The sequence below is a fragment of the Hylobates moloch genome, unplaced genomic scaffold (assembly GCF_009828535.3).
Source record: "Hylobates moloch isolate HMO894 unplaced genomic scaffold, HMol_V3 SCAFFOLD_17, whole genome shotgun sequence".
Classification (NCBI taxonomy): domain Eukaryota; kingdom Metazoa; phylum Chordata; class Mammalia; order Primates; family Hylobatidae; genus Hylobates; species Hylobates moloch.
This window is the reverse complement of record NW_026652292.1, coordinates 34,116,205-34,132,852: the sequence shown is the minus strand read 5'-3', so window position 1 is coordinate 34,132,852 and position 16,648 is coordinate 34,116,205. Positions and strand designations below refer to the sequence as shown.

The 16,648-nt window shown below is 38.7% G+C and overlaps 1 protein-coding gene across 1 annotated transcript in view; it reads right to left on the bottom strand.

The window, feature by feature from the left end:
• Positions 1-12,621: 12,621 nt before the first annotated feature.
• WDR70 (WD repeat domain 70) overlaps positions 12,622-16,648 on the bottom strand; it is a 397,384-nt gene continuing 393,357 nt past the window's right edge. Inside the window, exon 18 of the mRNA XM_032135980.2 lies at positions 12,622-13,736. Coding sequence (XP_031991871.1) covers positions 13,649-13,736 — 88 coding nt within the window. The 3' untranslated portion in view covers positions 12,622-13,648. The remainder of the gene's footprint in view (positions 13,737-16,648) is intronic.

Below are 16,648 nucleotides of genomic sequence, written 5' to 3'. Positions count from 1 at the left end.
CATTCTGAGGCTCTGGTGTCAAATCAAATTTAGCTTAAAGCTCCATCCCTAACATATACTAAGTTCCGCCTAAAGGTTTCTCTGTGCATTGTGAACTACAGTGTAAAGGGAGTTGTAAACAGACTGCAGTCTACTCTTGTGCCAATCACTACGTTTTGGCCAATCAAAGGTGGCCAACTGTTCAAACCGTGTACAGTTAAGGCAAATGCTGAGCTGTAACCAATCTGGCTGTTTCTGTACCTCACTTCTGTGTGTCACTTTCTTTTTTCTGTCCATAAATCTTCCACCACGTGGCTGATCTGGAGTCTCTGAGCCTACTATGGCTTGGGGGGCTGCCTGATTTGTGAATCGTTCTTTGCTCAATTAAGCTCTTTTAAATTTAGTTCAGCCAAAGTTTTCCTTTTAACAGATGGCATAAGAAGTGGGATCCGAAGCAGAGCTTCCAGTGACTCCTGGGAGTGCTGGGTGACCAAGAGAGGCACCTGCCAGGCACATTGTGTCCATTGCCCTCTTGCAGCAACTGAGGATGGTGGTAAATTCTGTCTTGGATTCCGAAGCTCCACACATTTGTGTTTTGAGCTCTGAATTTCTTTGAGCAAATTTCTGATCCAAACTGGGTTTGGGAAGTAGCAACAGAAACTGGACTGGATCCAGGATCGGATGGGATCTGGTAATTAACTGGCTTGGATCAAATTAGAGGCTTCCTCCATCTGACTGGGTCAGAAATAAATGACAATATTGCAGGAGGTGTAAAATTAGGCTTTTGGAAATTTGCAGGGATTTTTGTGTTCTACCCCTTTGTTTCAGTTTTCTTGCGTGCTTAGGTAAGGAAAAAATCATTGGCTAAGTTGATCAAGGGAACCTGAAAGCCAAAGCCAATATTTGAGGTAAAAATGGAATCCTTAATTTATGAAAAATTGAGTTCCTTCTGGCTTATATATGCTTAAGTATTAGGTCCCACAAGCAGCAAAGTCTTACAGAAATGGTGAAATCTTACTAAAGATAAGTCACAGTGGAAAGTTCCAAATGAACAACACTGCACTGAAGTGCATTTGAAAATGAGGGCTTCCAAATTAGTCTTATGTAGGAATGCCTATTAATATGCAGAGGCTCCTAAAAAGGTATCAGTATTTTTATTTAAAGACTTTATAAAAAGTTTAAGCAATAACTGATTTAAAAAATTAAATCTGCTCAACTTTTGGCTTCATTACTATCCCACCCCAAAGGTGGAAAGCAAGCTATCCTACATAGGGTGTTTGTAAAAGGTAGACCCCCCTCTGGTAAAATAGCCTTGCTTCCTTTTCAGATCTATCCATGCTGAATCCAGGCATACTGGATTGGCCATATTCCTTAATGGGCTCCACCTGTTACCCTGAACCAAGTCATTTTAGCTAAAAAACAGTAGCTACTTTAAAAAGAACGCCCTATTAAACTAAAATACATCTTTCTGGAATTTAATTGGCTATCTTGAAAAATTTTTTTTTTTTTTGAGACAGAGTCTCACTCTGTCACCCACGCTGGAGTGCAGTGGTATGATCTCGGCTCACTGCAACCTCCGCCTTCTGGGTTCAAGTGATTCTCCTGTCTCAACCCCCCAAGTAGCTGGGATTACAGGTGTGCACCATGACAGCTGGCTAATTTTTGTATTTTTGGTAAAGATGGGGTTTCCCCATGTTGGTCAGGCTGGTCTTGAACTCCTGACCTCAGGTGAGCCGCCCACCTCTGCCTCCCAAACTGCTGGGATTACAGGCATGAGCCACCATGCCTGGCCTTGAAACTCTTTTGTAAAATAAATTTATAAACAAAAATCTCCATTTTTAAGGATGTCTGCCTATGTACATTACAAACTCTTACCATTCTTTTAAATTTACATAAGAAATGGAGAAACCCCGTCTCTACTAAAAATACAAAATTAGCCGGGCGTGGTGGCGCAAGCCTGTAATCCCAGTTACTCAGGAGGCTGAGGCAGAAGAATTGCTTGAACCTGGGAGGCAGAGATTGCAGTGAGCCAAGATGGCGCCATTGCACTCCAGCCTGGGCGACAAGAGCAAAATTCCATCTCCAAAAAAAAAAAAAAAAAAATCATACCTTTGTTTAAGGTGCTTTTCTGCTTTTCACATCTTAAGTGAACTTTTACTTGAGCAGGTTTTTTCTCCCCTTGGTTTAAGTGATGATAAAATATTTAAGCCTAAAATCTTAGGTCTGTGCTTATGAATTAGAATTGTTTTCGTTCCGCCTAAGAGTTGTACCTACAGAAATGCAAATTTATTGCCTAGTTAACAATTCCTTAGGGCAATGAAACTGGTAATTGGAAGACTGATAGATCATATAAGGAAAATAAAAACTATTTAAAAGCCAGCAAATGAAAATCCTTTACAAGAGCTGTAAGATCTGCTTCTACGTGTTTCTATGTCTATATGTGTTATGTGTATGTGATATTTGGTAAATGAAACTAGTTTTTAAGTTGTTGGCAAAATAGAAATGGTTTCAAAATTATCAGTTAAATATAATTTGATACTTGCTTGATTTGACTGTGAGCTTATGTCTTTGGTTTAGAGTCTCTGAATTCAGGGGTCTGGATAGGTGGCCATGATGAGGTCTGGAGACATGTTCTTAGAGCCTAGACCAGCAGCCACACGCCAGAATCAAGCCCAATATGGTCCCTTCTTCCTCTGCTTTTCCTGTTTTGCCTCCTGGCTATTTTGGGAGGGATTGGGTCCTCCATGTAAAGTCTTCACAGCTCTGTCTTCTGTCCTGATGGGTTCAGACAGGCCCTGATCTTCAGAGTCCTCCTGGGTGCCACGTGGCTACTTGGGGCCTAGAATGGCTGGGTGAAGACATTAGGGAAGCTACCTGTGTCAAAATTCTTTTCAGTAATTTAAAATCTTAGAGTCATGTTATGTTAAATTAAGTAATATATAACCATATAATGTCTGAATCATCTGTAAGTTAAGATACTGAAACATTATTAAACATGAGTTATATACCTTGTAGGTTATTTTTATATGTTATAGAAAAGCTAAATATACTTAAATATATTAATAAACAATAATTCGAAGATTTTTTTTTTGAGATAGTTTTGCTCTTGTTGCCCAGGCTGGAGTACAATGGCACTATCTCAGCTCATCGCAACCTCTGCCTCCTGGGTTCAAGCGATTCTCGCACCTCAGCCTCCTGAGTAGCTGGGATTACAGGCATGCATCACCATGCCCGGATAATTTTGTATTTTTAGTAGAGTCAGGGTTTCTCCATGTTGGTCAGGCTGGTCTTGAACTCCTGACCTCAGGTGATCTGCCCACCTCAGCCTCCCAAAGTGCTGGGGTTACAGGCATGAGCCACTGTGCCTGGCCTCGAAGAACTACTTTTCTACAAAATTTAAAAGTTTTTTTATCTATGAATACTGATATAAAACAGCTCAAAATTACTTTCCAGGGTTTTCACTAGAAATTACAGCTACTAAGAGTTAAAAACTACTAGATATGAGAGAAACAATTCTGTATACTGAGTATGTAAGCAAAAGCAAAATATGCATTTCGTGAGGAAAGTTATACAGGCATAAAAATGTATGTTAAAAAAATTTGCCTGGTTTAAAATTAAAGTTTTCAAATTGAAGGAGTAAAAAAAGATAAAGCAAGATAATACAGAAAGTTGGGGGAAATGTAAAATGGAAAGGTTTATGGAAATCGTGTGGTTAAAAGATGACAGATTTGATAAACTTATTTATGAGGTTTTATTAAAATTAGTTTTAGTATTAATACACTAACACAAACGTAAAATTTGGTGTTCTCTTTTAAACAAAAATTTTGTGTAGTATTAATAAGACAGAGCAATATATTTTCATTCACCTTTTGAGTAAATTGCAAAAAGGAAAAACAAGGAGACAGTAAAAAAGAAGAAATGGATTCTGTCTCATGCTGTCTTAGGTCTTTTGTTTGTTTAGAAAACTGAGTCTCCTTTATCAAAGAGTACAGGTTTTTGTTTTTAAAAATCTTTTAATTATGACTTTGGTTAAATGAATGATATTGTTCTACAATGATCTGTGATCCTATTTTGGTCAGGTATTTTAAACTTTTGACATATTTGTCAAGCTTCCCAAAATGAAACTTTGGCCTCAAAATTAAGTATTTTTTTGATCTCTAGCTTTGGGATGCTGCACAGGGTCCCTGAGGCATCCAAAAGAGAGGTAAACAGGATTATTTGACATGTTAAGTTACATGGGAAGCATTGTCAAATAAGAAATAATGATTAACCTTCTTCAGGTTATATTTTAATGAGTGTTATAAATATATGTTCCAAAATTGTATGGGATTTCTAAAATTCTAATATGTCTGAGTATATGCTATCGATCATAACATGGTTAAGTTATTGTAGGCCACAGAAATAATCAAATTTCTTTGTCAATTTTGTTTTTAACTGAAGTCATTTCCACAGTTAATTGCTTAATTTTGATGCAGTTTCTAAAAACTTCACAAGCATGCAAAATCCTAGAATATGATGTATTTAAGGAGGTTCATGAAAGGACGGAAAGGACCCTGAAAAGCACTCTTGAAAACAAGCTTTGATAACTTTAGAATGATATCTTTTGGACTGGGTAAGAATTCCTAGAACTTCAATGAAAAGACTGACTGGTTTATAAAACTGCTAACCCAAGCAGAACAAAAATTAATTGAATACCAAGGAAATACTTTGCCAGATTTTCATGCTAAATCAGCCAATACTGAAAATGTTTAGATATACATTTTGAATGAACTCCATGGTCTAAGTCAAATTACTCATGATAACCCATCGGTTATCAGTGCTATGCACCTAAATTGGAGAAACAACTGGTATTCAAGAAGACATAAGTCCAGTGTTAAGCATGGACTCATGGAGAACCAGGATGACTGCCTTATCCTTCCTGAGTCCTTAAAGCTTTTGTCATTAAAAATTCTGCATTCCACGACTCATCATGGAAAAGATAAAGTAATCCAAATTAAATATATGTATCAGTGTGATGATTTCTAAATTGTCAAAATAGTTTATGACCAGTGTTTGGTTTGTCAAACCCACATTCCTGGGAAGACAATCAAAACTTCAGATATATTTTGCTACCTGATTGTCAAACCCATATTCCTGGGAAGACATTCAAAACTTCAGGTACATTCTGCTCCCTGATGGGCCATTTAAACATTTATAGAGAGATTTCATTCAATTGTCATTTTCAGTGCATGTTTTCTGGTTGTATAAAAGCTTTCCCATGCAAGAGGGCTGATGTTATACACTAGCTCATTATGCAACAGTGTATTTTCACCAGGTAAAGAAATCTTTTCATGCTTCACTGACTGAAGACAATTAACACCTTCACAATCTAGAATCCAAAGATTAGATCTTCTAAGAACATCAGAGAAAGACTGCCCTTGCCATCCACACAGTAGCAAAACTTCAGGACCTTGAACCTTGGGTTCACAATCTCACAAGTCAGAGGGGTCCCTTTACACTCTTGGAACTATACATCCACTGGAATCCTTAAAGTAAAGCTAACCAGGGAAGTTTCTCCCCAGAAGAAGATGGCATCCTTTATGTAGACAGCTTTTTTCCCAAGATCACAGATCAAGATTTCTCTACTATCATGAGACTCTTATCTTTCCGTTTTTCCCTCTTGCTTAGGCCTCTGCAAACAATAGAAGTGAAAAGGGGGTCTGTTGTGTGCACTCGTAGGGCATAATTTTTCTTCGGAAGGGTTTTGCAGCCAGCCTTCTATATGGATAACCTTATGTCTCGATAGATGGAAGGCCTAATGTGAGAGATTTTAAGGGTACATACATTGCCTCATAATCAGTCAGAAACAGAACATTGGTCCACTCCTCTTAACCTACATCATAGGTTAAAGAGAACATTGCCAGGAGGTCTTCACTGTTCTAGAAGGACATCATTTGTTAGGTCGTTTTTTCATGGTTTGGAGTAAATGAGGCAATAACTAGAAATTAATCCCTCATGATAGGCTCTATAGCAGATTCTACTGTAAAGGCTGTGGTTACACAATGGACTTTGAGTTATCTTGTGAAAGTTATGCTAAATAATATAATTGCTCTACATTACTTATTGGCTAAACAGAGGAATATCTGTGCAGCTGCTGGCACTCCTTGTTGCCCATGGAGAAACACATCACATCAGGTATTATAGAAGTTCAGTTGTAGGGGATTAACGAAGAGACTGCTTAAAGTGAGTAGATTATTTATCTAGCTCCTTCTTTAATCTATTTTATTTTAGGTGGTTTGCTTTACGGGGACACTGCCTAAGGCGCATACTCCAAACTCTTGGTATTGTCCTCCTCATAGTCATAATAGTCTCCCTGGTGTGCTATATTCTCTCAACAGTTTTAAATGTTTGCATGCAGACATCTTTAGAATGTCAAATGATCTTTCTTCAACCGGATAAGAGCTAAAAGAAATGTGTGACCATGAGGACATCATAAACTATGAATTATGTGCTGAGACAGGAAACCCAAAATGATGGTACAATAACTGAGAGTGCGCTGGGTGCGGTGGCTCACACCTGTAATCTCAGCACTTTGGGAGGCTGAGGCCAGTGGATCACAAGGTCAGGAGTTCAAGACCAGCCTGGCCAAGATGGTGAAACCTCGTCTCTACTAAAAATACAAAAATTAGCTGGGCATGGTGGCAGGTGCCTGTAATCCCAGCTACACAGGAGACTGAGGCAGGGAATTGCTTGAACCCAGGAGGTGGAGGTTGCGGTGAGCCAAGATCATGCCACTGCACTTCAGCATGGGCGACAGAGTGAGATTTCATCTCAAAAAAAAATTTTGTGAGATGGAGTTTCATTCTTGTTGCCCAGGCTGGAGTGCAGTGGCGCGATCTTGGCAGCTCACCGTGCCCTCTGCCTCCCGGGTTCAAGCGATTCTCCTGCCTCAGCCTCCCAGGCAGCTGGGACTACAGGCGCCTGCCACCACGCCTGACCAATTTTTTGTATTTTCAGTAGAGACAAGGTTTCACTATGTTGGCCAGGCTGCTGGTCTTGAACTCCTGACCTCGTGATCCGCCCACCTCGGCCTCCCAAAGTGCTGGGATTACAGGCGTGAGCCACCAAGCCCGGCCTAAAAAAATAAAAATTAAAAAAAAAAAAACTGAGAGTGACATTAAGGCCTTAAATTTGGGTCACACTCTTATATGAGAACCTGACTAGAAGGGGGTAATTTTTAAACAAAGTTGTGGGAGGCCATTGTTTTGGACTGAGCTCATGCACTAAGCCCCAACAGACCAGACCAAACTAAAATGGAGTCACTCATGCTAAATGTGACATAACCAAACTAAGACTTCAGGAAACACATAGATCCTAGAACAGATGGGTTTTGTTTTTCTCCTGTAAACAGAAAGGTCCAGCATAAGGAGGTACCCTCTACTTTAACCCTTACAAAAAAAAAATAAATAACCTCAGGTTTTTGTTTTCGCCTTACAAAACCTACCATTGTGCTATTTCTCAGTGGGTTTCAAGACCAAATAAGTACATTTACAATGGTGATAGGGACATCAATGACTCAAGTTTTGGTGAATCTCTCAAAATTGAGAGGGTTACCAAATGGAGGGAATGGTTAAATCCAGTTTAGCCTAAAGCTGCCTCCTTACATATTTTAAGTTCAGCCTAAAGATTTCTCTGTACATCATGAACTATAACCTATATGGAGTTGTATACAGACTGTAGCCTACTCTTGTACCAATCACCAAGTTTTGGCCAAAGACGTCCAACTCTTCAAACCGTGTTCAAATAGGGCATTCGCCAAGCTATAACCAATCCGGCTGTTTCTGTACCTTATTTCCATTTTCTGTGCATTATTTTCCTTTTCCTGTCTATAAATCTTCTACCACATGGCTGCACTGGAGTTCCTGAGCCTACTCTGGCTTGGGAGGCTGCACGATTAATGAATCATTCTTTGCTCAATTAAACTCTTTTAATTCAGCTAAACTTTTTAACAGTGGACATGAATTTAAGGGAACACTATTCAGCCCAGTAAACTAGAAATATTTCCCAGAATCATCTTTGTCCTCTCCAATTGGGCATCTACTGATAATCAGGATTACAATAACCCTATCTAACAAATGAGAGTCATACTTTTTGACCCCGCATAATTCCATTTTGGGTTACTTACCAATTCTAAGAAAAGAATTCAACATAAACTATCCAAAGCAGCATTGCTTATAATAGCAAATTTGAAAATAATCTGTATTTCCAATAGGATAATAGTTTAGAATATATATGTATATAATGAGCTACTATGTAGCTACTAAGATTATATATGAGGTTTATAATATGGAAAATTTGCATGCTTATAAGTGAAAAATATACATTGTTCATAAATATAATAATTCTAGTTTTAAGGAGAAGAGAAAATAAATCTGAAAACTATATAAAAAAGAAAAACATTTGAAGGTAATTCATCAAAATATTAGCACTGTGTGCTAATATTTGAATTAGCACAAATTGAATGGTTGAATAATTTTTATCTTTTAAGTTGTTCCAGTTATATATTTCTGTATAATAAACAGCCCCACAACTTAGTAGCTTCAAATGACAATAATCATTTATTTTGTTCATTAATCCACAGTTTCGGCAGGGCACTGTAGGGACTGGCTCATCTCTGCTTCATGTGACAAGAGCTGATGTGACTCAACTGTAACTGAAGGATCTGTTTTCCAAGATGGCTCAATAACATGTTGCTTCCAGCTGACAGCTGTGGGAGCTCATTTGGGGTTGTTGGCTAGGGGGCCTTAATTCCTCTCCAGGTGGGCCTCTCCATGGGGCTGCTTGGGCTTCCTCATAGCATGGCAGCCAGGATTCAAGAACAAGTGTCCCAACAGAAAGAAAGGAGATGCAATTCTCTTAAGGTTTGGGCCTGGTGACTTGAAAAACATCATTTCTGCCATGTTCTATTGGTCTAGATGTCACCAACCCTGCTCAGATTTAAGGGGAGAGACATGTCAATGAACTTGTGGCTATTTTTAATCTACCATTAAAAATAAGCATTTCCAAAAGTTTCATTAGAGTATTATTACTACTGGGTGCATGTGAAGTATCTTTTAAAATGCTTTTATTAAAAAATTTGAAGACAGTAATATAAACTGATAATTCAGAAAACTACTTAGAATAGCAATTTCTCCACTCTTTGCCCTCAAAGTTCCTTCTGCAGCTACATACTTCAACACACGCACACCCCACACACAAAGATCTCCTGTCTTCAGGCACTTCTCCCTTGGCCTGGTCCTCCTCTCTCTCCTTTGGTGAGGGTATTAATCAAAAATTAAAGTTCCATGTGCCTTATTCCAGAAAGACAGTTTTCAAAATGTGTCTGTAAACAACTCTCTCCAACTTCTTGACCTCTTCACAATAAGTCTCACAAATGAATGAGGCATATCACCTCTAGGGGGCTACTGACCCCGGCTGTTTGTGTACCTGTATACCTTGCCTTTCTCCTACCCCATCTGACTCACTGATTATTAAACACTATTTCATGCCTGAGATAGTTATGTTGATTCTTTAAAGCTTGTCTCAAGTTGGCTCAAGTCTCATATTTGTTCTTAGATCACATTAAGAAAAATGCTCACACTTTTTTTGCTGCCTTCATGTGGCTGTGAAGCTGACCTCTTGTTTTTTTAATGGGACAGAAAGCCATAATCTTTCAAAGAATACATACTAAGGTCTGACTACAAAGCAATATGACTGATTGCCTAAGATTAAGTGGTAGACAGTGTATAAAAGGTTTTAGTTGGGTTGGTTTTATTTGGTACTGTGTGTGTGTGAATGTGTGAGAGTTATGTCCTGGTTTTCAAGTATGAATGGCCCAATTTTAGACAATTATCCTGGGAGATGAAGGAACGACTAGCTGTACCCAATATCCTCAAATTGAGTCTAATTTATGGATTCTCTCCACAGAAAAATGTATGAGTATAAGCAAAGCATGCTGCATAAAATTTGAGGGAGTTCACAGACACCCTTCTAGGTTAAGAATCCCCATGCTAGAGATCTCTCAGATCTTTGGTAAGTCAGAGTCACATGACCTTCCCAGTATCAAGTCCAACAGGACAGGAGGCAAATACCTGAGGATGTCATGGCAGCTTAGAACTTGCTGTGCCCTGCCAGGAATAGCACAGATAATCCTGCCTCCTCCTTGAGCCATCACAGTTAGCTGTGAATAAATCCCCACAGAGAAGAGGTAAAGGAGCCTGGATGCAGACCAACCTTCAGTACTAAAGATCCTCCTTTCCATCTGCGAGGCAGAAGCACTTCTCACACCTCATTCTTTTCCCATCCATTCTTCATCCTTGCCTGTTTCATTCCCTCCCTCTGCCAAAGATTGAATAAGCCTCTTTTAAAACCCTTTCTCGGGGCTAGGGTCTAGGAATACAAATGTGAATAGAACATGGCTCCTCTAATTTATTAAACAAACTTATTGAATATTTACTGAACGAAGCACTCTTTAGTTTTTACAATTTACATCCTAGTGAGGAAACATGCATGTACACACATGGGCACACACTACTGGCCCACAAGCCATTCATGTGTATACAATCATAATGCAACACAAAAGGAGGCTATAATTGAGAGATATGTAAGCAACTATCGAAGCAGAGACTGTCTGCTTGGGAAGGTGAAATTGATTCCTATTTCCAAAATCAAATAGGAATTTCCCAAGCAGACAAGGGTGGAAGAGGGGACAACATGTGCAAAACCATTCAGGTGCCAAAGAACATAGTAGTGGCTGGGCCTCAGAAGCATGTGCCAGATGAGCAGGAGTTAGAGCATGAAACACAGGGAAAGGCCGAATCCTGGATGTCCTCAACTGCCACATAAATGAATGAGAACTACTGACATAGAGCTTCTGGAAGGCTCTAGGCAAAAGAATGAAATGACAGATTTTGACTTTAGAAGGCCAACTCTGATGACAGAATGAAAGATGGGTTAGATGAGGATCTAATGAAAAACAGGAAGATCAGTTGGGCAGGAGGTTCCTGAGTGGTGCTGGTGAAGGCTAAAAGAGGGTCTAAATTCTAGAGGGGTGGTAGGGAAAGAGAGGAAGGGCAAATATGAGAGATTCAGAAGACAGCATGGGAAGAAACTGGCAAATAATTAAATGGGTGGGAGTAGGGGGTGAGGGAGGAGTCATTAGGATGACTGCCAGTTCCTTCTTTGAGCAACTAGAAATGAAGGCAACCAAATACAAGGTTGTATGGGGGAAGATTAATGAGGCCTCAGGGACATGGGGAGTGTGAGGGACTGTAAGATAAATAGCTGTTGATGCCCATTCTGGTGACAGGACTGCAGGTCAAATGAACACGCATTATTCGTCCAGTCCTGGTTCTAAGCTCCTCTCTTACCGAATTTGAAATTGAAATCCGTATGTGCATGTTGCCAATCTTCCGTGGAAAAAATAATTATTTATAAAACTCTCTAGAGTGAGACAGATCCTCTCAAATATGAAAAGGCCCACTTGTGTTGTGGGTAACGATGAGAAAATCACCTTCGTGCGAAATTTGCCTTTCTCTCCCCTTACATCATAGCTGACTCCGCCAAGACCACTATGATCAAGTTTTTATTCCTCCTCCAACCCTCCACTGCAACTTTTGGCTGTACAAGACGAATACTTCCATATGGTGCAATGTTTATGTTAAGATGGTGGAAAATGTGAGATGCTTTCAGTAAATATTCAAGAAGTAATAAATTTATACATTCTAAGCAGCTGGAACAAAATATTGGTCTGTAATTGATTCTGAATGAAGTGTTTTTCAAAAGGAATAGAAAACTTGGGGCCATTTGTTAATTACTGATGTTTAGAGATCTTGGGTGCTGCCATGAGGCCCTCCCTGGCTGTGACCTCGGACATATGATTTGACATGTTGAATCTCTTTGGCCTCATCTGGAAAATAGGTTTAGCAATTTTACCTACTTATAGGGTTTTTGTGAGGATTAAATCAGCTAACACAAGTAAAGGGTTTGGGATAGTACTCATTATGTAGCAGACACTCAGCAAATGTTAGTTCTTTTCTTTTTACCTATTACCTATAGTCTGAGTCACAAGAGAAGGGGAATAGGATGAGGATGGGGGTAGGACGGAAGGACCAAGAAAGTGTATGAGAATTAAGTTTTTAAGGATCTATAAAAGAATGCCCACTGCCACCTCAGAATCTGCAGAGACAAGGGAGCTGTGTGAGTACAAGTGGTTTTTAAAAATATTTTTTGGAAAGCAGGTGTGGGTATGTGAAGCCTGTAAAACCAGGAGTTTTCTGACATACTTTTGGGATCAGCATGCATTTTTATAATTATTGAAATCACTAGAACAAATGAGAGCAGGAGGGGAGAAAGCAAGTCCTAAAAAACCTGTCTAGAGGGAGACTATTTAACATACAAAAACTACCCCATGTCTGTGTGAAACCAATGCACAGAATTTATTCTATTGATGCATTATTATTTCGGAAAAACTGCCAACTTTTTAGTTTTTTTTTTTTTTTTGAGATGGAGTCTCGCTCTGTCGCCCAGGCTGGAGTGCAGTGGCGCAATCTCAGCTCACTGCAAGCTCCGCCTCCCGGGGTTCACGCCATTCTCCTGCCTCAGCCTCTCCGAGTAGCTGGGACTACAGGCACCCGCCACCACGCCCGGCTAATTTTTTTTTTTGTATTTTTAGTAGAGACGGGGTTTCACCGTGGTCTCGATCTCCTGACCTCATGATCCGCCCGCCTCGGCCTCCCAAAGTGCTGGGATGTTTTAGTTTTTTAGTCGCAAAAGCACAATGATTTTTTTAGAATAATTTTTAATGTCTTCTGTTTAGTCTTTATATTTACAAAGCATTTCTATACCTTTCTAATTTAATACTGATAAAAATCAAGCAAAGTAAATATTAGCCCTATTTTAAAATAGCAAATATTTGGTACGCATTTACTGTGTACCAGGTACTGTACTAAATGCTCTGTGAGGCATGTCCCATTTAGTTTTTCTGACAAACCTGCAAAGTAGGTACTATTTCATCATCTGAGGCTAGAAAAGAAAAGTTAAATAACTCTCTTAAGATGACCCAGAAGTAAAGAGCAAAGCCAGGACTTGAATCCACATGAGTCCAACTTCAAAGCCCACTCCTAACTCCTAACCACTGTATTCTGCTGTTGAAGGATAATGAGATACATGTTCTTTCCCAGTATGGCAATGCACTTGGTTTGAACTCAGCCTAATTATTTACAGTCATGTAAACAACTGTTGTGAAATTATACAGAAACATTAAACTTTTTGATCTCTATTTCTATATTATGTTCCTAGAATTGCTAGAGACAGACACACATCTTAATGTACATTTTCCTCTCTAAGGTTATGAGAATCTGGACAAGACCAGTAATTGTTGAATAAAATAAAGTTTCCAAATACCTAAAGTACTTGGTAATAGACTAAGAATCTGTTTCTTGTTTATCTGTAATCAGTTTAATAGTTGCAGGTAAGAAAATTTAAGCACAATTTTAGTGAAGCCTAGCCACCAAACTTTTGACCAGTTCAATAATGCAAAGGACAAAACCTGTTCATAAAAATGAATTTTTAATTTCATGAGCATAAAAAAAAAACCAAAACCTGTCCCATATCCCTCCCACTCATGCAAACAGCTCTCAAATGAGATTTTTCAAATTTTACGTTTTTTCCATTCTGGCTCATTCTTTGCTTCCTCATCATCAGATTCAACTTGGGCAAACATGGTTTTGGGCTGAGTCCTAAAAGAAAAGTTAAAGAAGAGAAGGCAAAATTTAGTCAGAAAGTATTTGTTACATTAGATTTTGCTTCCTTCATCAAGTGGGAGCAAACGTGGGGAATAAATTACAACTCAATTATTAAATATAAATCAGTAAACTTCTGGCAAAGAAAAAGATAATAGAAATTTAATTATGTTTAGGAAAAGAGACAAAGATTCTTTAAGAGATTTACACTCTGTGGCAGACTGTACACCCTGTTCTTTCCTTAAATAAAATGAAAATGCATCAAATTCAGTGGAACTTCACCCATCCTAACCACCCTCCACCTGAAACTCTGGGTAACTGGGACCGTATGGAAGAACAAACTACAGTCACCAAGCAAGAATCTACATGATCTTTATTAAGACCATTCATTAAGCTCTCTGGGTTGTCCCTAGGCTTCATTAGTGCAAATATATGTTTATAGTACACATAAATTGGAAAATATGAGTTAGTTTTCTTATCTAATGAATTTGAGCCTGCAAAAAAAAAAAAAACCAAAGAAAACAAATGAATATCCCCTGCATTCCTACATTCAGCCCAACGCATGGAAATGCCAAGCGTTTTAGGATACATCACTGATACATGGCTGTAATACTGCCACACACATCAAGCAATCTGCACAAAGACTTTCTGTGCTTTGTAAACATACCTGGTTCAATGACATCCCTTTTCACACTACTCACATAAGAAGTATCTCCAAGAAAATGTCAAGTGGTTATAATGTCTGCCCCTTTTGGTCATGCTACTCTGATTTTATTTTAAAAAACAGCTCTATCGCATTATGAAGAAACATTAAAGCATATCTGCAGGTTATATATTTCAGCTTGTATTTTCATTTAGAATCATTATATCCACATAATTCCACAATGGTAAAAATAATGACAACTATAATTCCTTTTATTTGGCAAGAAAACCAGGATAAACTTTATATTACCTCTTGCTGCTTTTTTATTATCCTAGGGAAGAAGCATAAACCATCCACAACTCATGCTGATGTTGTCTGACATGAGTCATGTACTAGAATTGCTCGTGCATAAGTTGATCATTATTCCTGTCTCTTCAGTTACCTCACACACTTACCTAGAGCCCAAGCTGTCCCCATACACAACCCAGTTGGTTAAACTTCTTGTTGTCACTTTAAGACACTGTTATGATATCTATAAACAGGTCACAGCTCTTAAATTTCAAAAAGCAGCTACAGGTTTTGATAGGCCATAAGTTGCTGAATTCCTAACTGGCTTTCTAACATGCTACAACAAGGCAATTGGTGCTTGTTACATATTTCATCTTCTGGCAAAGATGCTGACCAGTTAGGTATGCATAAACCTGTTCAAGAACAAATTTGTCCAGGTTAAAAAATCCTTTGAATTAGATATTTAACTTCTCAGGGGGAAAAAAAGGAACAAGGTCTTCCAGTGATATCTGACAATGCTTCGTAAGACACCAGCTCATCAATGTTAGTTGTAATGAGATTTAAGTATTAAGAAATTGCAATGCTAGTTTCTTGGATATAAAAAAGGAAATTAAATGGCAAATTACAGGAAGAAATGTAGAGTCTGAAAAGGCTATTTCATTTAAGGGGTTATTTTCTATATTAGACTGTTCTCACGCTGCTAATAAAGACATATCTGAGACTAGGTAATTTATAAAAGAAAGAGGTTTAATGGACTCACGGTTACACCTGCCTGGGGAGGCCTAACAATCATGGTGTAAGGCAAATGAGGAGCAAAGTTATGTCTTACATGGCAGCAGACAAGAGAGTGTATGCAGGGGAACTGCCCTTTGTAAAACCATCAGATCTTGTGAGATTCACTATCACAACAACAACATGGGAAATTACCTCCCACTAGGTCCTTCCCATGATGTGAGAATTGTGGGAGCTACCATTCAAGATGAGATTTGGGTGGGGACACAGCCAAACCATATCACTCTTTCTTTAGAGACAGGGTCTTTCTCTGTCACCTAGGCTAGGGTGCAGTGGCACAATCATAGCTCACTGTAACTGAACTTCCAGGCTCAAGTGATCCTCCTGCCTCAGCCTCCCCAGTAGCTAGGACTGAAGATGTGCACCACCATGTCTGATTAATTTTTCTATTTTTTTGTAGAGACATGGTCTTGCTCATGTTGCCCAGGCTGGTCTCAAGTGCCTGGCCTCAAGCAATCTGCCCATCCTGGCCTCCCAAAGTGCTGGGATTACAGGCATAAGTCACCACACCCAGCCAAGATATTAGTCTTTTTAATATTCCACCTACTTCCAAAAGTATCTGTGGCAGGTTGATGGCTAACATTAAAGGGCACAGAATCAACGAAACTACATAACAACAGCTAGAAAGAGGCATGAGAGGATGTTTTGGTGGGATGGAAATGTTCTATAATCTTGACTGAAATGGTGATTAACAGGTGTATGCATTTGTCAAAACGTGAAATGGGTATATTTTGTATTTTATTGTATGTAAATTGTACCTCAAAAAAGTTGATTTGTAAAGAAACTAAAAACAAAACCAATTGGTAGAAAATAAAGAACCAAGGAATGAAAGGGTAATTGAGCATTAAACTTAGCACTGAATTTCCTAGCAGCCACGAGAAAAGAAAAAGGACAAATATTTGTTTTTCAAAGGAGATACTGCGTTTTTTGGTTTTTTCACCTAGTATTGAACTCAGTTAATTCATTGAGTAAATGTTTGCATCAGGGTCACTTCAACTGTCATTTCCAATCACTATATCACAAGTTTCCTTGGTCCCCACTAGGAATTAAAATGTAGGGAATATTAAGTTGTTTGGAAGGTAAGACAGTTAAACATCATAGTCCTTTTTTGCAAAACTCCATGACATTTAATTTCTACTTTTGAACTAATCATAATGTTGCCAGCAAAATGGCCACATTATGTGTA